Raw genomic sequence first — 25,894 nt, 5'->3', positions numbered from 1 at the left:
ACTGGATTGGTTATTCTGCTTTTTCTGCTCTGCTTTGCACAAACCTGAAGTGGAAGCTTTTAAGTGATATTGTGGACTATGGTGTTAATAATGGCACTCCAAAGAGTTACAAAATCATCCACCAAGCTTGATCTTTGGCCTAGCTCTTCAGCAAGAGCACAAAGTGCACCTTGTATGACTCACAAAACAACAACCATTTCATGTCATATAACAGAGAATGACTTTGGCAGTATAAAGTGCACATAGTGGCACCGTAAATAGAGGAGACAGTTTATATTACAGTTTCTCCAGCTGACTCGCTGCGCCTACAATCGTGCAGCAAGGTGGCTTTAAAGGAAAATAATAATACACACAGAGATACCATTCAACTGAACGGTAAATTACAATTTGTCCATGGTGCACCTTAATCCTGAAGCAGTGTGAAGAACAGCTGAATAATTAAACCTGTCTAGACTGTGGCAGAGGGTGGCGTTTATCATATGGTACTCACAGATATCTCATTGTCCACACCTGGGTAGGTCTAAAACACAGTGACACCATGGAGCACACAGAGAGAGGGAGGGGGGGGACACAAGACAGGAGGAAATGGAAAAAACTATTAAACCAAAATTCAAACACAAAAGGAAATGAAGAGTTAAAAGGAAGGAGAACATCAAAGAGGTTGAAAGATGAAAGATAGCTGAGGCAGAGTGGATCACACAGTGTGCTACTTGTCGCACATGACCAAGCCAAATGGAAATCATGGAGAGAAAGACAAACATGGACAGGGGCAAAGGGCAAGAAAACAGCTTAGAAGTAGGGGGATGTGCCGCAGGAAGGGGAGGTATGGGAGAGGGGTTGTGGCTTGCTGGCATTCACAGAGTTCATCTGTGCGGCCGGGGTCAAGGCAGGACTCTGCGCTGCAAAATATCACTCTGATATGAGCTGTTAGCTGCTGACACTTGAACTCAGTGCCCTAATCTGACACTCCTCTGGTAAGCAGAGCCAAGGTAAAGTGGCCTGCACATCCGGGTGTCAATGTACACTCTGAAAACAGATTTGTGCTCACTTTTTTTAGCTGGGTCTTTCTGGAAAAGATGACAGGGGTTTGGAAGAAGAAGGAATTTCACTGCCAGTGAATGCAAACAATTGGCCTGTTTGTGTTTGAGCGAGGCCTGACGTCAGTAGGAGAGGGCTGCCGCACAGCAGTGCCAGCGGGGGCCGGGCCCGCGGAACCTGGATGTCACGTTAAATGTCTCCTGCCTGGAGATCAGAAGCCCCGCCACTGCTGTGGTACGAGCCTGGTACAAACAACTTCATGCCAACTTAGAGGGGATCCAGTAGCCCGCCAAGCTGGGATATGACTAACAGGAGTTTATAGCTACCTCATGTAAAATACTACTAGGTTTATTTGCCTTGCTAGTGCCAAAATGTGTTGTATAAAATTTATATGGGGGAAAGGGAAAAGACTTCCTGTGTTCAAACTAAACAGCATGGCCTCCTCAGCACGCTATTGGTTTCTCTAGTGGCGTGGCACAGCAGCTGTTGTGATCACACTGACCTCTTGCCTTTTGGACCAAACTAAGGCTCTACTTTTGTGGTTCTTCCAGACTCCTTTATGTTTATTGTCTGTTATGTGTACTTACATTGATGACAGAGTCCTTGAACTTAATGTGGAGCCTGTAGTTAGAAATGGCGATGATGGCTTCATCCGCATGGCCGAGATACTCCACCCCTTCCCCCTGAAGAGCTGGGAACGGCACCTATAGGGACACAAAACAAGCAGATTGTTGAAATGCACTACAAAAACATTACACTAACACTTTCCATGTTGCTTCTTATTCTCAGGCTTTATTGTGTCTACTGGAATTATATAATCATAACATCTACAGTTCTATATTTGAAGCTCTCAATGTCGTCTAAGCTGTTTTTTTATGAAAATTGCTGAAGATCTCCATACCAAGCTCTGCTCACCTCAGTAAAAGACCATCTTAACTAGGCACAATTACTAATAGCTAAAGTTCATGCTTGCACCATTGAAATAGGGGACTTTAACTGCCTGCTAGCAGCTAAAGTCAGGGCGAGAGTTGGCTTGAGTAGACAGAACCTGGACTAGCAGTAAGTGTCCCACCATTACAGAGATCTGAGAGAGGGGACATGGGGGGGAAACACTGTGCATGTGTAGCAGTCCAATTAGCATGTAGTGGTATTATAGAAGGATCTTTGTGAGCGCAGGGGCTTGTCGTTGAGCCTGAGCGAGCAGGCAGACAAGAGGGCGGGCTGGGAGGGAGACTATCTACATGAATGCTGACGGTACAGTGAGGGCTCTCAAACTGTCCATTAACATTCCTAGTTGTGCCCATTTTAATACAGGCGCAGCCTCGCCCAGGCTCTGGCTGGAACGAGACCCCTGCATTAAGATAATTGGTTCCCATCAGAGGATAATAGAACACATTTTTCATTTCATTCTGAGGCAGGGCATTAGCTGCTTAAAAAGCCGACCACGTGGAAGAGACACACAGCCGCAGTTGCCAACTTCTAAACGATATCTCAATTCATATAAAATGGGCGCATCCTACCCAAAGCAAGCCAAACAACCCCACACTAACCAATCCACTATGGTTCAGCAAATGTAGTTCGGCTCTTTACCGCTTCTTACTCAAGAGATTTAAATTAAGAGTGACAAACAAGGCTGTCCTTCAATTCAGTGAACTGGAGAGTAACATCTTTATTGTGACTGCTGCTGACCAGTGGGACTTAATGCTATGAAATTGTGTGGAGAGGCAAAATCATTTTTAAAAATCCTGCAGACAGCAAAGCATGATGGGAGATAAATTACCACTCTGTCTCTCATCTGGCAAATTGAGGATCACATCTAGCCCACTCATTCCTTACTTAGACTCCCTTGTTCCACTGCTCTAACTTCAGTTTCTCTCAGTCATCACTTCTACTTGATCGCCTGCCAGAACTAATGTTAGGTTTGGTTGCTTTACTGTAATCCGTCACTGGGGACAACAAGGTGCCATACAGGCCTAGTCATTCAATTCCTAATAGGGACACTAGAGTGTTGCCTAGAGACTGCATACTGCATTACCTCATCCTGCATTAGCATGCGCTGCTGAGTCATGAAGAGGAGGACCCACTGATGCATGTTAAAAGAGGGCATGCAGCAGGGCAGATGGGGGATTATGGTAAGATGTCAGAAAAGCAGGCCTACTTGAAACATCATTAGCCAATGCATAATCACAATAAAAAGCACAGCCTTACTGCACAGAAAACTGCAGGTTTTGGATATGATTGACTGACAGTCCTCTGAGTACAAGTCTCCCATTCAACATCTACTCAGCTTCCCTTTTATTTCTATAAATAATAATGTAATAAAGTCTTCTTTTTTTTTTCTTTTTAAAATGGGAATATTCTGGTTTGATAAGTTGTCAAATGCTGTCAATGCATCAAAGCAGTGAAGGCTGGTGGCCCAGAGATTTCAGTTTACACTGTGTGTACGGAAAAAAAACCCTTGACATTTATCACTGTCCCCAAGTGCCCAGACAGGATAGGACATGGCAGCGCTGCACCTGCTGTTGCTCATCTCCAAGTGAAAATGCCTGGGTGAGCCGGGACAGGGAGCATGACAAGTGAAAGGGTGCAGCTTAACTTGGGAAATGGAACATGTAGTACTCTGCAGTCAGTCACCAAGGTGAGCCAAATGTAGGGGCACCTTGGACTAGGGTTTCTAAAAGACAGAATATTTAAAATTTAACTGGAAAATTCAGCATGAATTTAGAAACGTTTGAACTTTGGGGAACTTCTATCCACCTTAAACGGTGTCAGTGACAGGCGAGGAGGCCTGATCCAACAAGACTAAGGATGAGACTGACACTCAAAAGAGCATAGCTGATAACTGTGTAGAAGTTGTTTACTGCTTATGACTGAAATTTAGATAATAAAGATATTGTTTCACGGTGTAAAAGGGGAGACAGAGAGGCTGAATCATTATTGTATTATTTCCAACCCGTCATGAATCTGGGGATGGAGGCAATTCGCATTCAACATTGCCTTAACAGCAGCAGAAATGGCTGAATTAAGAATAGTATGCAGTAACTGAGTTCTGTTAACTATGAATTAAGTGGTTGCTAAAGTGCTGTACGTCTGTGTGCTGCTCCGCTGTGGAAGGAACTTAGCATGTCCTGCTGAGAGTGCCATAGTTAACATGCTGTGCAGCCGGGGAGCTGCATCAAGCAAGCTGTGTTCCAAAAGTAGGTGCATGAGTCACTGGCAGGCAGCTAGTGCAGCAGAAGATACTGTGTCACGCTTCCTCTGTGCAGCCTTCAGCAGCGCAAATAAAAAAAGACAGAGAGAGGGAGGGTGAGCAAAAAGACCCGTGAATAACATTCTCTGACTTGGCTTGTGAGTCGTGACTTCCGGTCCAAGCAGCCTGCCTGCGAGCACAAGCACGTGTGCACGCGCACGCACAAATGCAAGCATGCACGCAGACGGGAGGCGAATGCAGAGCGGCGCGGCATTCAATATGGCGGGGTAGGGAATGCCCGTAATTTGCCTCTTTGGTAAGAGACATCAGCTGTCAGCGAAACTACCAGGGGACGGCCAGCACACAAAGACAAATACAAAGGCAGAGAGAAAATGTGTGACTCCATGTGTGAAAGCAAGGGGGCGGGGGGTAGAGGGAGGGGAAGCAAAGAGAAAGAGAGTAGAGAAACACAGAAAATGATGGGAGGCGCCTAAAATGAAAGCGATTTTAAAGTATTTAGTACAAAAACAGCTATGATGTGTCCTGCCTCCTGTGTGGGGAGACACTCAGATAAACAGCAGGATCACAAATAACTCCACTAGACAGTCTGCTGCAGATCCCAACTCCAGTCTCCAGACACTGCTTGGCAGGAAACAAAGAAATCTACCAGTACCTTTGACATGTGGGCATGGCTATTTATTTTGAAAAACTTAAACATGTTGATACCCCCGGCAGTTCACTGCAACCCATAAACGCGCTCTAATTGAAAGCTATAGAAATTTAGACACCAAATATATACACATACAGCCCCCCAACCCTCCCCCGCCCGCCCGCCCCCCCCCCCCCGGGCCTCGGCCAGCCCCTCCTCCTTCCACTTCTCCTTTGTCCAGTTCTCCAGACAGAGGCATGCTGAGCTCCATTAACCACCAGACAGTCAGCAAGTGCAAACTTAGAAGCGCAGAGGCTACAATTTAAGTTGCCCATCACAATCTTGCCACTGGCATCTTCATCATGGAATAGAGTTACCAACCTTTCTCGCTTCAGTAACCTAAATGTTTTTTATCTTCCCAGTTTTTTTTTTTTTTTTTTATCCTCCGTAATGGCTTGTGCTCGTCGAGTGGAACAGGACAGGAATCAGGATAGTGCATTCCTCCGCAGCCCCCATATGCATAGACAGACCTCTAAAGTAAAATCTGAATTGAATCCATACAAGTAAATTCACCATGAAAGTGACTGACAGAGAACCAATCAAGGAGAGTCATCTTTGGCGGTGGATCATAAGAAGTAAAATGTCATTTCTGTTCATCACAGAAAAGTTGTAAAAGAATGTTTGGTTTCAATCACTGATACTGAGCCAAGGATAGTTTTGCATAAAAAAACCAGGATGGAATGCAATGTTTTGGGAAAACACTTATCCCTTCCTTATCTCCTTCCTTACCTCATCTAGGGGACAAATGGAGGATCTCATTTAGAATACAAGTGTTTTGGCTGATATAAGGTTAAATAATTAGCCTAATAAAATAGAATTCAATTTGGAAACAGTGAAAACATGTTAAGATGATGCAATCTGATTTATTATGTTTTTGATTTTCGTGGTAAAAACACTGCAAAAAATGTTCAATGTAACTGTATAGTTCTCTTTGATTATTGCCACGCTCAGAAATCTGATAACTACTTCTAGAAAAGGACTGAGGGAAAGGAGAGAGTGAGGGTCTGAATATTTGATGCTATTTATGCATCTGAGCACTGAGCAGATCCTCTGCATTAGCTCAGTCCATGTGATATCAGCACATATAACAACAACTATAGAAAGGCCTGAGCCAGACGTTCTTCAGATTATTCAAACACCTCCACAAATCTTGAGACAAGAGCTTCGAAAAACACCTTTCTACTTCCTGCTTTCAAATTTGTCCAAAGGCCTTGTCTAAATGTGGGAATGCAGATTTTACAGATTATTTAACTCAGAGACCCTTATCTGACAAAATACTTGTTCCTATTAAAGTCTGATGTATTACTGGTCGAGTGCGGGCAGCCGCCCTAATCTTTGCAAATGTCAGTGCCTCGTTACCCACCAAGTTGCCTAATTAACTTTTTCCTGTGTTGAACACTGATAGAGGGTGGCTGAACGGATGATAAAAGTTGGTCTTCTCATCCAGTCTCATCATCTCTCCTCCAGTCTCTGGCCCCAAGCCCGCCGAGTTGTGACTCTTGCAGTAATATCTTGGCAGTCAAAGGGGTGCCACTCTACACAATGGCGGCCTGAGCTTCACCAGGGTGCTGCAGAGGAATGCTCCAGTGCCACACCAGGAGCCGGGATTAAAGATGAGCTCACAGTCTGGCCAAGTGCCACACTCAGCCTTTTCACTAGCTCATGGTCGTCTAATCCACAGACAAATAGCTGGGTGTCAGAGCAGATGGAGCTGAGCTCTGGAGCCGTGGTGGTTAAGGGTTGATGAAAACTGTTGAGCTCACCTGAAGGCTCTCATCCTCCTTCACCAGCTCCTTCTGGGGGAACAGGTCCTTGGCCTTGATGTACTCCAGACTGGGAGGCCCCTCTTCACCCTGTCAGACACAAGCAACACAGAGGTGGTCAGATAATTCCCCTTTGCCATCAGGTCCACAGAGCAGGATGGCACAGCTTATAACCTAGGATACATCTTAGAAAATACATGGCTTCTATCACAAATTAAAAAAAACAGGAGAAACACACAAAAGACAAATGAATAGTGAAGCTTAGTTTAACCACTGCAATGTCAAATCATGGGTCAGAATACTGGTAGGGCCATTGCAAAAAACTTCAATGAAAACAAACACAGCGGTCGACTAAGTACTCTTTCTAGAGTGTTCCTGAATTGAGCATTGATCAGTGTGGTTAGCCTCTGATGTAAGAGGCGAGCCAGGTGGAATTTCACAATCCTAGCAAGCATATTCACAGGCATCACGTAGGAGGTTAAATATTGACCATGAGAGATCTAAAATTCACCTCAAATAGGAGGCACAAGACCTTGACTAAGGTCAATTAGGCGAGCTATTTTGTAGAAAGATCAATCTCACCATAATTTTATCCGATACAATTAATAATGGTGCTGTAGGAGGAGTTGCATTTTGTAATCCTGGTTGATTTGACCTTTGCAATCAGTTATTTCACATATCAAAGATAAACCAGGCACCTAATGCCAAGAGTTGTAGCCTTGGACACGGAGTGCCACAGTCATGAGCAAACAAAGATACTGGAGCTTTGGAAAATATTTCACACACTCGATATTTTTTTGCCATGTTTTCTCTGCTGTGGCCATTTCTGATACCAATAAAGGTACTATTACTATTTTCTATATAAAAGATGGCCATGTAGACCTAATTTACAACCTCTAATGTTTCATTTCTAATGTAGCTGATGAGTATAAAGACCAACTTATAAGCCCTAAGAGGAGCCTTATCAAGTGCACACTGGTTCGCTGAAACTAGGCCACAACACCCCAAGAAGCAGTAATATGAAGAAGAGACAAACCTTGTCCTTGCTCACTTTCATAAAGTCATACAATTATCTGGAGAAAAAAAGACAAGGGCACAGGGTAATCAAATGATGAGTCTGAAGGGCATTTCCCTGCCCTTTGATCCCTTTGATCTTTGCCTAAAAGTCACCACTGTGGGTTTTTCCCCCCTCAGTAGACTTTTCTTCTTAATATCTTTGGGTATATACACATAGATTCATAGATTCTCTAAGGGTACGACTTGCAGACTGAATTTTTTTGTGTACAACTTTTTCAATCCATGAACCATACTTAAAATCAGCGTTACCAAAATAAAAACCCTCAGAGAATGCAGTTGCTTTCAAATAAACCGCTCTTTATAGGCCTACAAACATGTACAAACATGACGAGTAAGAATTTTATAGATGAGATGCGGCAAAACTGAATAATTGGAAACCCTATCAGGTCTCATCTACCATATTCCTCCACCAGAGACACTTGGCTAAAAGCCAAGCCATCCCGGCTGTCTCAGCAGCAGTTGGCCAGCTCCCTCCCTCCATCCGTCACTGCCTCCACTCAGACTCTCGGGGGAGGAGGGGGGCCTTATAGAAATCTTTGTGTGAAGTAAAAAGATGTGTGGCAATGTTGTGGCAATGTTGTGGCAGCCAGGGTACACATTTCATTACTAAACACTGATGGCTAATGATGTCTACTCAGTTTTGATTATCTAGAGGAGTGATCTAAAAAGGTCTGGAATATATCCATAGGTTATGAGAAACAAAAAGCTTGGAAATGTAATTAATTTAATTTAATAGTTTTAATTGAACTTTAAGAAAGATGGCCTTTATCTGTGTGTAGGTGGGGGTCCTTTGGAGGCAAGCAGCAGATGCTACTGACTCAGTAACTGGTATCTACCTAACAACAGACAGTCTTGTGTCCCAGGACAAACAACAGAGCACATCACAATATCATAAGCCATGGTGGGAAACCCCCTGATGGCGGATCATACAGACCTCCAACCATGTGAGTAGTCATTACATCTGTCATCCTCAGGTCTCAGCCAGTGATTAAACCACACGACAAGCATACCGCCCATTGGGCTGGCTGGTAACAGATGGAGACGACGTGCCAGCCATGGTGGCCCCTCCTCTCCAAGTCACCAAACTTGTCGCCCATCTGATTTCAAAGGCATAGAGATCATAGGGATATGATAGCCAAAGCACTAGGTATCAACTCCTGTGACAAAGATATGACATGAGGACTAACTTCGTTAACAGAAGATGAATAAATAGTCCCCATCTCTGGACTTGGCAATAAGGAAATGTCTTATTGCTGACAATTCATTGCTTCAGATATCCTGGCTATCACAAGCCAAGCGAAATATCAAGCCTAACAAGAACATATGCAATCTGTCATACCTAAGCCAAGAAGTGGAGATGAAACACAAGACAAGCAATGCAACTGATGGGATGAGGACATAGAAGGTGTCAATACCTTAGGGATCCTTGTTTGTAATGAAAGCTTTGTAGGGGCGTGGAGGGTCAGTGTTTGGAAGAGTTTAATGGGATTAGTCACTACATAAGCCTAGTCTACCTGCTACTTCTACATTATAAATCGTAATAAAAGGCAGTTCTGATGGCAACCAGGGGGGTGGGTGTCAAGGCCGTGCCATACTGACAAGATGTCAACATTCCTTATAAGATGCACCAGCATAATTACTGTCTGGTATTACTATGAGCTCCATTTCCTCCAAATGATGCCATTATGCTCCTGCTAATGCTGTGTTTCCATCTCCACACAGGCACTCAAGGTGTAAGTGAGGTGAAGGCTATTTTCTAACATAAGTAGCTAACCTAGAGTGAATGTGGTGACAGAATTAAATATTTCACCTGACCTTGACAAGAACAACAAAGCTGCCCACAAGATGTCATTGTGAAATACTGCATTTGAACCTGTACTTTAATTCCAAGGAGCTACTCTAGACTAAAAGCCTCAATCTCAGATTGGTATACTTGTCTGAACTCGTCCAAATCCCTTTGCTGTGCAATCCCACTAATCTCCTGACCTTTGACCTAGGTCAGCCTTCAGCATGGACTGAATGATGAGGCAGCTGTGCATCATCAATTTCTCTACTTTCTTCTGAGACTGGGTGGACTGGGAGGACCATGACAGTGGCCATCAGTCAGAGGCGACCTGTGAGAGTCAGGTCATTACAGGTAGATCTCACACACTGTTGCCGGGCAGTCTGAACACCAGCCTGCCATCCGGGCACCGACTCATTTGCTATTCTTGGGGAATAAGGTTTGCCGGGATGGGCCAGACAGAGGCCATAAATTACATGGAAAAGGTATCGGTATAGAGCCCCTCCCTCCAGAAATTCAATGCCAGTCACTAGAGAAGAGCGTATACTCAATCTTTTACACACACACACACACACACACACACACACACACACACATACATACACACACACACACACAGCTCCTACGTCAATAGCCCATCAACTCCCCTGGTTCCCATTTTTCTTTGTCCTGCACTACTTGCTTGGTAGATGACTTGGCACCACTTGCTCAATTCTCTTATAAAGCAGCCTGATGTTGCACTCCTCTTAAGAGGCCTGCTAGAACAGAGTGTACTTTTAGGAGGGGAAAACGGCTAAGCAGAACTACTCTAAATGATGTTGTACTGCTCCATGAATCCATGACAGAGACGGAGTCTATGTACACAGACAGGTGGGCTCAGACTGAGCCAAGCCATGACAAGCAAGCCATGACTTACCAAGATGAAAAGTTAAAGAGACAAAAAAAGGACAGAAAATGACAGGGGGTATAAAATATAGATTGAGTTGTGCCTGTGTTTGAGAGTACAGGCATAGCATCAGCGTAGCAGTGCTAGGAGGAGGACTTTTAGCAAGTGGCATTGAAACCTGTCCTGCAGAAAAACCCCTGATTACAGTCTGGTGATTTCAGCCACACAAGTCCCTTTGCATGATAGACAACACTAAAGACAGGACACAAAACTCTGTCATTAGATGTGCAAATAAACACTACCAGTGAGGCACTTTGTTTCTGTTATTTTTGATCCACTGCATGCTGTCCACAACCAGATACAATCAGCTTACAGAAGATTAAAGCAAAAGAAAAATGCTCTCGCTTCCAATGGAGACAGAAAGATGGAGAACAGCATGTCCTGTGCCCAACACGTTTTTGCTTCGTCACTGCTGAGAGCCTGCACACCCTCCCCCACCTTTGTCCAACAAGCAATCAAAATGCTGGATCTGACGGGTGCGCACACGCGCACACACACACACACACACACACACACACACACACACCCCTACAGTTATCAAACAAAAATTCGACAGCACATAAATTCTCTTAATAACATACATTTTCATAATAGTGATACTGGTATCAACTGACTGGACTGGTCTGACATGGCAAAGTTAACACTGTACAGCTGGAGGTAAAAAGAGGCCGGGCTCATTTCTAATTTGCTAAAACAATGCTCTGATCCTTTGGTGAAAGCATGTGTGTGAGGCGCTCTTCCAGGGATTACTGTCTGTATGTATGGAAAATAGAAAAAGACAGACAGTAGGACAGCAAAGTACATTAGGTAGAGGAATTGAAAAAGACATTGGCACAGTCTTCATGAATAAGAGTCTGGTTGCCATGGATACACAATCTCTCTTTTGAGGCAGAGAGCCTCTTCTTCTATAATGCCTTTGGAAACAATGTGCTGTCCTTACTCCCCAGATTATTTACTTAATCTGACAGGGGTTTTGTCCTAGAGTTGCCCAGATTAGAGAGCCGCTACGTGATGCAGAGGTGACCTCTTAAAATATGTAGAGGGCCTGCACATTCACTTCCACTTTGAAGGGTCTACTTATTTGCACAGTTTTGCTCATATTCACTGAAGCAGACACAGCTTGGCACATGGTCTGAAATGTGAAGCATGACCGCAAATAAGGTGTCAGGGAGTAACAATAGGACAGGGGTGGATGGAAACAGAAATAAAGAGCACATTGAAAGGATAGGACAGATTGAAAAGCTGCAGAGATGCCCGCCGATGAAGAGAAAGAGAGAGATTTCAACAAAGTGCAACCGAGACAAGGACGTTTTGAGAGCCGAGTTGGCCAGTGCAGCCTAACTAATGGGTCTAGATCAGGGATGGCAGAGTATGACGAATCCTTCCAAACTCACTCATCTCTCCCCTGTGCACCCTCTTCCCCCTCCAACTATGTTAATATTTTATAACTCACCATGTTCTAAATGATCAGTCCCATTTTAGTTTTAAGACTGAGCCGTACTCCAAGAGCTGGGAACATAAGCCTGGGCAGGGTTTTCTATAAGCAAAGAGCTTATATCTCTTGAATACAAAGATGTAGTAACACTCTGTTGTACACCGAGAAGTGAGTATGTCTTTCTCTGTAAACATGTTTAAGATACCTGTTGCTCCCTGGGAACAAATTAACTAACCACCAGGTAGGATGAGGACATGCTGCAATGACCTGGTTAGCATTACACTGTATCAGTGCGCTAGGAGGAGCAAAGGCATACACACAAGCAAGGTAAATGTTTCAACAAGAACACAAACCAAGCTGACGGGTGACAGTTCAAGACATTGAGACAGCTAAGCGAAATGAACAAGCAAGCCTATATCTTATAGCAGGGTGAGTAAACACTACAGATAAAGTGAGTCCTGAATTTGGGCCCTAGAAACTGAGAACAGAGTCCAATGTGCCAGCTCAATTATTCCCTAGTTTCTCTTTAGTGCGATGGAAAGTTAATCCATTTATCATCTTGTTGCCCTTGAACCTCTATCAGGAGGCTGTGGTGATGACAGAGGCCGGCAGCACTGACTGAGCCACATACTGCCAGGATCTTGGGGGCGTTCCTCCCTCGGTGCCAGGCAGGGTGGCATAACCCAATATCAGAGCCATCACAGGTACAACAAGGGATGCAGACTAAAACACATCCCCAAAAAGCAACTGGCTCTAGTTGCACTTCTGATTCATTTAGCCAGTAGGTATAATGGTATCTGAGCCATGGAAAAATCTTCACCAATTCAATTAGACATTTTACAGATCCATTTGGTGGATGCAACATATTGCAGAGGGAAACAAACATGCCATGTAGAGGATAGAAGAGACAGTAGCTGAAGATATGTTTTTTCCACAGCCGGAAAACAGCAGTGGTGATGATGCAAGACTAGGCACAACACTGCACCCCCCGTTTTACTTGGGAAGATTGAAAGAGCTGTGATCCATTGAGGTAACGGGGGACGTTGATTCTAAATTATACAGACACTGATGCAGAAGGAGGACCGCCGACTCAGCTGGACCACAGGCAGTAAAACACATTAAAGTGAGATCATAAATTGTGTAATGCCTGGCCATGTCTAGAGAAAGGGCTGAGGAGAAGAGGACCAGGCAGCCACACTGTCCTTCGTCCACCTGACAAACACCACAAGGTGTTCAAAGCACCTAATGAGTGTTCATGGCACTGAGAAAAATGAGAAATGGCAATGGAAATTAAAGGGGAGTTATCCAAAGATTAACTTCCATTCTTGCTGGGTTGAAGGGTTAGGGTTGAACAAGTTGCAATAGTATTAGCATTACCTTGCGTGATGCTAAAAAGTGAGGAATCCCTCACTAAACGCTGTCTAGATAAGTTTGAATCTGTACAGTTGAATGGCTGTTGTACAACAGGCTGATTTTTGATAGTTTTCACTAGTGCTGAAGATTCCAAAATGCCATCTTTTTAACCAATTTATTCCTATATTTGCCCATTTGTCTTTTTTTAAACCTGCTTTTTGTACCTCTGTTTCCATAGTTTATCTTATTGGCTTTTATTTCTTATAGTTTTTATTGTCTGTAAAGCATTTTGTAACCATTTTGAAAAGTGCTATACAATTGAACACTGGTGAGGATTGAGGATTCCAATTCAACCATATAATAGCATATGAACTGGATGGGTATTCAAAGCTTGATAAAATAGCAGTCCTTTAAAATAACACTGCTACTCTTGATGTTACATTGCAACCATAAAACCCTGTTACCTGTTGATAACTTACTGTTAGCTTTTTAAAAAAAAATCCATGAGAAATTAAAAACTGCAGTGTAAAATCTATAAATAAAACAAAAATCTGCAATTTTTCAGACAACAATGTAGAACTAGAAAAACGTGTTTTTATCCTACGCTTATCCAGTTTGGAAAGTCCCGCAAAGTATTTGGTTGACCAAAATAAACTCATGGGTTGGCTGGCAGGTTAAAGTGAAAGATGTGGAATGTGAAGCAGAATGTGGCTAATTGGAAAGTTAGCAGTTAACAAAGCCCTGACTGTAACATATATTCAACACTATCTGCCTTTCAACTATGGGATGGGCTCAGGACAATAGGATGGGGCTGATATCCTTTATGTACAGGGTCAATAAGAGCTTAATCTGTAGTGGAAGGCAGGTGTGGCTGCTAATTAGGGGGCCTTGTTGAAAGGTCAGAGGTTGACATGTGGACCAGAGGCTGATCTGAGACAGGAGGCTGAGACCACCTCGTCTTGTTCCTAAACCATCTCCCAGAGCAGCACCTGCTGTACATTACTCAATCTCTTATATATAGCCCCTGTACATCCCAATGCCATAACTCCTGCTGAACACAAAGTCCTCTGCTGCACTGAACACACTGCTCACTGCTCTGAGGCTGCAACAGTGACTGCACAGCGCGCTCGCTCTCAACAACGCACATGTTCCCCTGCCTTCCTCCTCACATGCCCTCTCTCTCTTCCCGGAGCTGAGAAATGACAGCAAAGGCAATAAAGTAGCTTTTCATCATCTTACGCATGAGAAGAAGCCGAGCTAATTCAATTATTTCGATGTGGTACGGAATTGACGCCGGTTACTTAATAATAACTGCAGCGCTCACGTGTGTCGACCAACACCCCTCCCACCTCCCCCTCCCCCCATCCCCCAGTGATTGGCAGGCAGGCGAGGTAGAGAGAGTAGAGCTTTAAAAAAAAACAAAAAAAAAAACACACCCATCACAAACCAGACACACAAACACAACGAACACCAAAATAAAAGCCCGTTGACTTACAAAGCAGTTGAGCATGGAGCAGGAGACCCTTCCTGCGAGGCTCATGTCGAGGAGAGGCAGGGCTGTGCCTGAAAGACACACAGCCTGTGGAGCAGCAGCGCGACCAGAGCACGAGGAGCCGGCATAACCATTCTTCCCCCAGCCGGAGCCTCTCCACCCCCTGTCCGCTCCAAACCCCTGCGCCTACCGCCCCTCTCCCCCCACCTTTTGCACGTTACCCCCCACCCAAGAGGTGCTATGGGACGGCACAACAGTCCCGGCTCTCATTCAGGAACCCCCCCCACCCCCCACCATCCCCAGAGAGGGGAGCAGAAACAGAGAGAGTGCACGCCCGGTCCCTGTTGCACTGCTGAGAGGAAAAGGATAGTCCATAAAGGTACAAAATAAACGCAGCAGTCCACCCGATCAGCTGAGGAAGAACTGAGGGGGAAACTGGAGTGAGGAAACGACTGCAGATGTGCCTTCTCAACTGGAGCGAATGGATGGGGGGGGGGGAACCGTGAGAGAAGAGGAGAGAGCAGGAGAGAGACAGGGAGACAGAGGGAACTGCTTGATGCTAAGCTCCACCCTCTGCATGCGCATCAGCCTCCCTCTCCCACATTCACGTGCTCATATTGCTCTCTGCCCTTCTCCCTCTCATCCCTTACTCCTCCCCCACTCCTTCCTCGTTCACCCTTCACCGAGATCTCCTCATAAGCATGCTTCTCCCTCAGCAACCAGGCGGTTCAGCACACAGTGTACTGCTGGCAAGCGGAGGATGCTCCGGCCGCCATATATGCACCATCTAACAGCCACCCAGTCTGCAGTGGCACTTTCTAAAGCGCACACCGTCTGCTGGTAGCTGTCTGCACATGCCTAAGCGAGCTTTATGCTGATCACACCACCCTGGAGGCTCTCTTCGCAAGGGTTTACTTGCTGTGTTAACATGCTGGCTTAAGCAAAAAAAAGACTCATGCACGCAGACAGAGGCACAGAGCAGCAGAGAGACACCCCATCCAGTGGTTTTGGACGGTATTCCATCACGAAGCCGTCGCAGTGGTGGTGACTGATCTAGTGCAGAAGGGAAATACGTGGCAGAGAACAGAGGAGGGAGGGTGCTGCGAGCAGAGCGAGTCTATGCGGAGATCTCCAGTGACACAGCATTCTACAGCCGCTCATTCTCCCTCTCCCCTTTCTCCGAGTGTGTCTTTGGCACCGTCTGAGTAGCTGCAGTACATCATTGCACTGAGCAGGGCTTGCAGCACCCTCTTCTGCTTCCTAAAAGAAGGGGAGGGTATGTGTGTATATGGTGTATACAGTGTCCCCTAAACTAGAGGGGGACACACAGCCCATCCTGCCTCTTACCCCAACCTCTTCCTGACGGGAGGAGCCACTCACCTCTGGTTTCCATTTCAACCATTTGGTGTCTCACTGCTCAGCATTATGTGGTGTGTATTATGAAGTATGCATACCATTAATTAGCTGGATACACAACAAAGCGCTATTCAAAGTGGATTAATTTTACCGGGGGAGGTCCTGTAATGTAATTTTTACACGCTAGAGCCCCATTTGGACAGGATTAATTTCACCAGGGTAGGTAGGGTAATTGTAATAATTACTGTTAATTGCAATTCCATCCAGAGCAAGCATGTCGGTGATATTTCCCCCCAACCCCAGTATTAATTTCGGACAGAATTAGCTACAGTTTTTCAGCGCACTCATAGGTGGTCTGATCATTTTAGTCCCGCTCAAAGAGACTTGAGAGTGCTTCAACTCCTTTGCAAATGGTTTGGGTGCCAGTCATGCTACTTTTTGTTTGCCAGTGAGTGTGCAATTTCATTTTTGTCTGTGAAAATGAATATGGGCTGACATGGATGAATTTGAGTAGGCTTTTGCTTATTTAACTGCCACAAACCCACGTATAACCATACTGTACACTCCTTGGGAGTCAAAAAGGCGAAGGCAGAAGTCCATTGGGAGAGCTAGAACTTGCATGCTGCTATGATGGGCCATTGTATCGATAGCTACATGTTAAGTCTAAATCTGTAGGGACTGAATATGTGGAACCTCAGTGGAAATTATCAGTTGACCTCTAACTTTTCTGAAACACAGAGGTGGGTAATTTGCTCTGGATTTTTCACTTTGTGGATTTGTAAAAAATACGGACATTGCCGATTTGTACTGGATTAAAATTACAGATGCTGTTAGTAACAATTACAGGACCTCCCCCAGTAAAACTAATCCAGTTCGAACAGCCTCAGGGGAGACATTTTGGCATGTCGTCAAATCCCAACATATTTTCCCTGGACTAACCTATTTTCTGGTGAGCCTCTGACCTCCATCAGCTGCCGTTCTGGCAGAACAGCACGGCATTTGGTCTTCAAATGAAGCTAGTTGTGACTTGCATTAGTTTTCAATTTTCAATTTTAATTTTAAAATAATGTCAGTTTAGTTTTCAAATTAGATTTACTAATTTTACCTCAGCTTATGCTGAAGAAAAATTTTATTATTGTTTTTTTTTGTTTCAGTTTTAGTATTTTGGGGGTCAGCTGCAAACAGAATATGTACAAATGAGCTACATTATGTGTCCAGCGTTAAAAAATCTAACAGTGTTGGGAAATTACCCTGGGATGTCCGTAGTATGAATATATTGATACTAAAGGTGACTATTAATTTCTAGGTTATTCTATTACACACGGCACACTCAACTTTGAAACACTGAAACAATGCCTAATTCATGCCCATTTTCATTTTATTTCAGGAAGCAGAAATTATAGTTTCAGATTCACAAACTGATTTTCTTTTCAGTTCACTATTTTTTTTTCATGCTTAGTGTGGCTTTTCCATATATATATAATTACATTGGCAGGGAGAGCCGTATGTTGCAGTAGAGGCATGATGTATGGTACTACCGTGCAGTGTGACTTCAATCTCATCATGTTAATGGACTGACGCATCCGCTGCTGCAAAACGCACTTTCACAAATAAAGCAGAAGTACTTTATAGAGATTTATTTTCATGTCACATGGTAAGCCTCTGACTCATCAGATTTATTTTCCTCAAGCTATATGCAGACGAGTGGTGAAGCATTATGCATTACAGCAAAGTCCAGTCATGCCAGCCTTACAAGAAACCACATCCGTGCTGGCATATGTGTGCTTATTGTTTGTCAGTGAATGAAAGCTTGTGTATGCTTTTAGAGTGAGTGAGAAGGAGAAAAAGGCACACGTATAAATCAGCTCCTCTGTCTTGCAATGTTGGGTGAGTGTGAATCGCAGCACCATAGTCTCAAGTGTTTATTTCTTTGGCCAAATCCCAAATGATTGGACTTCCCGGATTCCCAGACAAGTGCAACCTCATCAAGTCTGGGAAGGATGAGGGCTATCCCTTGATGAGATTAGCAAGACCATGAAGGATCTCCTGCAGATTTTTTGAACTCTTTATGCAGACATCCAGTGAGACTTCAGCAGAGATACCATTCAAAAAGGAATGTGTTCAGATGTAACATACTTTGTGTCAATAAATGAGTTGAAAATATTTTACTTTTTACATACTTTTACATTTCACCTAAAGCTTTAATTCAATGGCACACAATTTGAGTGTAAACCTGTATAACTAACTGTATTTATCAACTTGTATTATTTTATTTAGATATTTTAATTGCTAACACAGATCCTATAAATTAAGATTTACCCTCACTCAGGCTTTCAAATCATTTCCCGATTCATCCACATTTCTATCCCACATCTTGTGGTAGAAATGGGCCATCCCCAAGGCTGTTCCAAGTTCTCTCCTAACTTAAACAACCTTGGAGTGGCCAAGTTAAGAACTTGGAAACATGCCAACCAAATGTATGATGGCTCAGTCCAGAGGTCCAGTCCAAACATTGGGCTTCAGCCTCCCGCTCTGCCCAGCCCAAACGCCCACAACAGACAGCTCCCGATATGGCCTCCTGTGTCTCTGGTTTTATTTTAGGAAAGGAGGGCAGCGACTCATGCAAGCAGAGTGTCTGCCTGCATGTTGACACACAGCTATAGAAGTAGGATATGATGATGGCATGAGACATTAGGAAGTTGCATATTTGTATCACAAGTGCAAATGTGTATCACAATGTGCAAATGCATATTGCTGTGTTTGCATGCACATTAGAATTTGAAATCATACAAGCGGTAACCTGTAACTAATTAGGACTAAGTACAAAAACACATGACATTTGCAAATATGCAGTAAATTACTGGCATCCAGATTTTTTTCCAACCAATTACAATTATTTTGTAGGTAAAATAATCTCAGCATGCATACAACACCTGCACTGCAGATATTATTATTGTGTTTGTGGCCCTAAATTCATTATTGCTCCCTTAGCTGTGGCAACTCAATCATAGTCGCGGAGACATATCTATTTTTCTGTCAGAAATCACATTTTCACTCTAAATGTACCTTGCCAGCAGAGCTCATTTCTCCTCAGTGAAAAATATGATCCTTGGTGCCTTGAAGCTCTACTGAATCGTTTTAAGCCTGTGGACATTTCAGCCCTTCAGTTCCTGCACTTGAGCAGTGTACTTATTCACTGCTGAAGTGTGGAGGTACAAAAAAGTGTTACCAAGAAAAAATAGGTTTTGGGCTGGGTAGGAAACTTTTTGACATCAGGAAGTTCCAAGCTACCACAAAGCTGAGAGTCAAACGCATACTCAAAATACATTATGCTGACGATAGTGCTCTTGTGGTACACAGTCGATTAGCTCCTCAAGACAAACTTGTAGTGGCTGTGACAGCAGAAGGAGACTGTCTGTAAACATCCAACAGTGGCCTGCACCCGAATACTCAGATTCAGATCTGATCTCAGATTCTCCACTTGCCACTTAACCACACTTCAGATAACATGGAAGCATCTTTCAAGAGGCTTTAATATTGCCCAGGACATCCAAAATCAAATAAAACAGGTCTCAACAACAGGAACCTGCGACTTTATTCTTTAATGGATCCTGAAAATGACTTGGCAGGTCCGTGAGCTACAGCAGACTACATCTAGACTACTGTCATTCACAACCTGCTCAGATGGCTTGGATCGCTGGACGACTGCATCCCCCAGAGAGCCCTTAACAGTCAGCTGAGATTAGCTTATTGCTCTGCCGGAGGACCCCAGAAGCTACTGGAAGATCTGTCTCAAGAAATACGGGCTAAACCCCAACTCCCTTGATACTATGACTTCTGACCATTCTGCCTGGAGCGAGAGGCAACATGCATCTTGCATTGGACTCTACAGCCATCAGAGAACCAGCACAGCAAGCAGTAGTCAAGATCATCATTGAATACGATGGTCTATCAAAAGCAAGTAAGTAAACCAAAAAGTATAATAATGCAAGGTTTCCAATATATTGGTTTGCTGCCTGCCCAGTCAAATTAATGATTGATTATTTTGATGCAGTGCATGGTCATATTTTCTCAATGAAAGTAGCAATAAACAATGGGGGTATAATAGTAAGCTACTGCAGTAACAAGCTAGCCAATGATAGCCTCAATAGAATAAGACGATTTAGTGCCTGAAATGTGAATAAAAATACAGCCTAAATATAGCTTACTTATATATACACATACACAACTACACAAAACAACATCAAATCCATTGAATTGACTGAACATAAGGAACAAGAAACCAGCCACTGGCAGACAGACTGTCTTCAAAAGTCAGAGTAAGGTCAAACAGTGCTAGAAGCAAAAGTCCTTTCAAGGAGAGTTGAAGTCAAATCATTAACAACAACCTGGAATGAACCCTCCAGCTTTAACTACAACCCTCACAGAGAGTTTCTGGTGTCTAGTCAGCAGACTAGTCTCTGTCTCAACCCTCGAGAAAACACACATACAGGTGACTTCATCCTTACGTAACCAGGTGACATCATATAGGGCAGTGACAAAGAAGCTCCCATCTTTACATTGTACCTGCACACTGACCTCGCTCGCTCATGCCTCACAGCCCTTAAAAGGTAGCATGGCAGTGCATTCTGGGTACCCAGGGCATGGTAAAATAACCCCATTGTCCTCCTTTCCATGCTTGTATTATCCTGCTGACAATACGGCAGCGTGAGTGGACAACAGCGTGAACTCAATACTTCCCATTTTGTTCCAGCCAAAAAGCAAACATGGCACATGGAGGCTGGGAAGCAATTAAACGCTGCTTCACAAGACAGGATTAAAGGGATCGTGTTACCTGTGGAAAAGACTGCTGGAACACACTTCTTACAATCCCACCTGAGAAAACAGGCCTTTAGATCAACAACAGTAATGGCAGCTTAATGTTGCTACTATACTTCATACTTCTATATTTCAAATGCATGTAGTCCAAATACGGCCAATCTCTGTGCACCTGTGAATCGTAATCCTCCAGAAACATCATCAAACTGGATTTGAGACAGGACTAGCTCAGGTCTGCACACTTGTTTGAAGTGCCTCAGTGGGCACATTGTTTTTTCCATCAGCCCCGCCACCAATTAAGCCCGGAGCTGGCCTGCCTGCCGCACAAAAGGTTGGAGCCTGGGCACAGGACCATGGACCATGGTAGCATTCTGTGGACCCAGCCGACCAGAACCTCGGGACACAGATCATTCCGTTACACTTCCTATTTCCGCCCCATAAATGCTGCATCCACTAGCTTTGTCACTCATCTTGTCACTTCTCCCTATACAGATGCTGCCCAGCATCTTCCTTTATAGCTCCACCTATCCTGGCTGATGTAGATTTAATGTACATCCAATAACAAAGAGCGGAAGGACACATGCCCATACACACTTACTAAGTCCTTAGGAGCATGGCATTTGGGGGGGAGGAAAGGGGTGGCAGGGGAGGGGTGTGGAACAGAATAATGGATCCCTGAAGTCACACTCATGTCCCAACAACACTGATCTGATCTCCAGTATTCAACCTATGGGCTATATAAAAATATATATGCAAAATATACATATATAAATTACTCAGAATTAAGTATATATACTACTCAGATCACAGTCTGTATATATGCTCAACAATCACTTGAAAATAAATGGTATAGGCTCATGTAAAATGAAAGAAGAGTGGGGCTATAGTCTTGCATCATGCAAGTTATATTTGTTATGATATAATTACTACCCTTAGGCACATGATTGCAGCATGATTAGACAAACCACTGCTTGTCCTATGTACAGAAAAATCTGAGACTCAGCATTTCCACCCAAACTCTCTGATTCAAAGTCTTTAGTGCATGCAGCAGCTTGAAGAAGCTTAATGCTTTCCCTATCTACTGCTCCAGTGCCATATATGATATCATAATATCATACAGAATAAAACCCTGGTCCCACCTAAACTGAGTTGTGTCTCAGAACTGAAGAGCCACTAACATCCACTAGGGGGCGACCAGCCTGTGCAGATAGAGATGAGAGGAGGACCTACTCCAACATACCAGTCAGCCAGGAGATATAGGAACAGATAAATGGGCTAATCCAATTTAAACAGCTCTTTTCAATACCTACTATAGCGGATTGATGCCTTGGTCATTATGGGTGGAAGTCTACTTTACACCATCACCACTTAGGCTACAGCACAAGGATTTTATTTTACATTTTAGTCATTTAGCTGAGGCTCGTATTAAGAACAACTGACAATGAATAAGCAGGTAGGGCTTCAGTGTCTTGCTCAAGGACACATGGCCCCCCCTGCCGCCCTATGAAGTACTGGTGTCTTCTATAGTATCGCATATTACCATCAGCTTCTAGATGTGAAGGGGAAGAGGCGGCTAACAAGTGTCCATGCTGTGTCTGGATGTGCTCCACAACAGAGGGCTCTCTGAGAGTTATACAGGAGACACGTGGCAGGGAGCGACTTAGCGGCTACATCAAAGACTTGGACATCTGTTACCTGCCACACAGCACTTTCACTGACGCAGCAGCATGTTCCTGAATGAAGCAAACAGGATAATAAAACTTTAGCCCCGTTGAGGAAACTACTTAGGGAGTGAAGAGAGATGCTGCCTGAGGACGATATTCACTCAAGGTGGTGCAGAATATGACTCCTTCAGCCCAAATACTGAGCCCAGACTAGGGCTGACTATGGCTACATTGATAATTCAAATTATTATATTAGACACTGTGAATTATTAATCACAATTATTAGTCTTGATGATCATGATATGAGGAACAAAATTATTTTATTGCACTTTATGCATCTTATATAAATTAATATCTTAACTACTATATTACTAGAGTGGGAGCTCTGAGTGCAATGAAATGTTTCTATATTTCCAATACACCAATGTTGTATATTATCATTTGTGGAAACTGGGATATTAGAATTGATTAGATGAAACCTTAACAATCCCCTTGGGTCCATATATGAGGTGAGATAGATAACGTGACAAATGTAGTAAAACTGAGTTAAGTTGAGTAAAATTTAAGTTGTACTCATGCAGTACATTCTGTAAAAGGGAAGGAATCTCAAACATTTAACAACACCCTGCACTTTGTTTAGGCATGCAAGAGTATGGTACCACTTCCTGTGTGAGAGAGAAAAAGACCCAACTTGGCATTTTCACCCTGAAGAAGCTCGTAGGAGGACTGGAGCAGCAGCTAGCTTAAAAGCAATCAGGAATCACCCAGTCAAGCATATGACCGTATCCGTGTCCCCACCCTCATGGTGTGATTGGCTCACCATGCTGTCAGTCAGTGCTGCGATCTGGGTGCTCCTCTTCGGATCCCTCCCTCTCCTCCCGTCTACCAGGCTCCGCTGTGCCAGCGACGGCTCCTGCCAACATGAAAACACACTACCTTCAGACATGGTGTGTGCGTGTGTGTGAGCGTGATTGATTATACACAGGTCTGGATTCCAAAACTGACTCTCCTTGGGCTAAAATACAACAAACAGAATGACAACCAGTAGCAAAATGAAACATGCACAAATGGCCTTGTAAGATGGTCTCATTATTGAGGAGGTATGGGTGGTGTTTGGCATTTCACCTACCACACTAGCCTTGGGAAATAGTTTTGAAGTGCTCAACAGAGCCCCTCCCCCTCCTCCCCCCTCCAATCAAACGGCTTGCAGAAGAGAGTGTGCTGTACAGAGGGATGGGTTAACCTGACTGCCTGGGTCAAGACGTGCTGTCTACAAATCAGGTCAAGTCGATGTAAACCCTCTCCATGTGTGTAGTGCAGCAGACAGGACAGACATGCAGGCACATGCATGAGGGCTGTTGCCGCCGCCATGGAAACCCTGGTCCAGAACAACTGACCTTCTAATGGGAGAAACTCTGATTCACAGGAAAGACAAACTCAACATTCCTATTTAGTTAAGAAAAGCCTCCTCAGCAGCCAATTAGATAACCTCAGGATATGAAGGCAGCAGAGGTAGACAAGTTCCTCAATTCTGCTCCACACCCAACACTTTAACTGGTGTTCGAGTTGAGCTGGCTGGATGAGCTGGATGGCCAAATCTTGCAACAACACAGCTAACCGTTTCCTCAGTTCATTCAAATATTGAAAATCTGAATGGTAGCCTACAGTGCATTGCTACAAGTGGTTGCAGGGAATAATGCACTACTGTAAAATACCTTGCACTTGACCAAAACAAGTTTCATCAGTCCAAATACTGTATGTGAAAATACAGTGACGCACCGGCCAGTCTGAAACACAACACCTGGTATAGCCTTAAATTACTGTATGAAAAGTTACACTTCAACATCGTACTGCCTTCTCTTCTTGTGCAAGAACAAGCCCGATCAGTAGGGGGGTGGAGGACTCAAATACCCAACAATGCCACTCACTGCAAGATTACAATAAAGAGCGTAACACACACAGACAGCCAGACAAAGCACAGGCACTTCTTTGTTACAAAGTTGACCTACTACATTGACTACGAGGATACAACTAGGAACTAGCTCGAAATTCTTCTCACCAAGCAGTGCTGGCTTCTCACTTCCCCACACTTGGTTTTTTCCCCTGACACACCCCCTTTTGCACACAGCTCCACAAAAAGAAGGAAAAAAAAATACTACTCAAAAAATACTCTTCTCAATTTGAACTTCTCTTACCTGAGCAAAAGTGCTGAATCAGTGGCCTACTTTCACTGCAAAGTTTATTGCTGAAACTTTTCCTACCTTTTAAAGTTGAATTAAAGCTAAATTGCTTGCGAAGTGGTAGTACTCTCCGTCTCCCAAACACACACTGGTTGTAATCCAGGGCATGACATACCTCTCTCTCTCCCTCCCTCCCTCTCTCTCTGTCTCTATTGCTTACTCTTTCTCCCTCCCACTCTCTGACTTAGTGCCAGGCTTCAAAGTGAAAAGAGCCATACTACAGGGCACAGACTCTCTGGATTTCACCCACTGTACCAGCACCGTCTGTGTGTCATCTTATCAACAGGGATGGCTTTCATCACTAACCAGTTTATTAGCATGAAACAAACCACCACATGTAAGCAAAGTCAGTCATAATTGCTTTGAAAAAAACAAAAAAAAACAAACACTCAAAGCAAGATATGTGTCATGTAAGTGTCATGTAATGGCAATGTAACTGTACATAGCCAATGTGCACTTAAAAATATTGTGCCATAAGTTATAGGGCAACTATAATTTGATATGAATAACTTTTCATTAACCAAGATATACAAGTTGAAATAAATTTTACAAACGTTTGGGAGAGACAAGACCAAGTGAAAACAAAAGAGATCAAATCTTAAAAAGATGCAAATTTGGAGTCACCAGTCTTTTAAATGTCCTTGGCATATACTAAACAAACTGTCTTTTTACAAGAGTAGACAGTGCAAACACAGCCTGAGTGTTCAAACAAAGATGAAATCCTAAATTCTGTTTGCTGACAGCAAAATGCTTCCTCTAGCCAACTGATTAGATTGCCTTATTTCCAATCATCCACGTATTCTAATATTTTTCTCTCAAACTAACTACAACGCTCCCTTTAGAGGGACAAAACAGACATAGTAACAAAATATTGCAAGTAGTTTAGACAGTTACTTTTCTTCGCCAGGCATATGTGATGTTGTGGGAAAAGTTTCAACCAACATTGTCCTGGTACCTTGTATCAGTCTGGCCCTCGGGCATTGCCAGGTAAATAGTTTTACTGTTAGCAAAATTTTTGAACTCTAATAAC

General features: G+C 43.7%; 1 protein-coding gene across 2 annotated transcripts in view; it reads right to left on the bottom strand.

The window, feature by feature from the left end:
• Positions 1–25,894, bottom strand: part of mtmr4 (myotubularin related protein 4) — a 45,420-nt gene that overhangs the window by 13,561 nt on the left and 5,965 nt on the right. Inside the window, exons 2-4 of one of the 2 annotated variants that reach the window (XM_078286708.1) lie at positions 23,445–23,537; positions 6,701–6,790; positions 1,626–1,742 (exon numbers count right to left, since the gene is read on the bottom strand). In XM_078286708.1, coding sequence (XP_078142834.1) covers positions 1,626–1,742; positions 6,701–6,790; positions 23,445–23,447 — 210 coding nt within the window. In that variant the 5' untranslated portion in view covers positions 23,448–23,537. Of the gene's footprint in view, positions 1–490; positions 501–1,625; positions 1,743–6,700; positions 6,791–23,444; positions 23,538–25,894 lie in introns of those variants that run through there. The other variant, XM_078286709.1, reaches the window with a different exon arrangement.

The sequence above is a fragment of the Centroberyx gerrardi genome, chromosome 11 (assembly GCF_048128805.1).
Source record: "Centroberyx gerrardi isolate f3 chromosome 11, fCenGer3.hap1.cur.20231027, whole genome shotgun sequence".
Lineage (NCBI taxonomy): Eukaryota > Metazoa > Chordata > Actinopteri > Beryciformes > Berycidae > Centroberyx > Centroberyx gerrardi.
The sequence above is the reverse complement of the archived record's forward strand: the minus strand, read 5'-3'. Positions and strand labels throughout refer to the sequence as shown.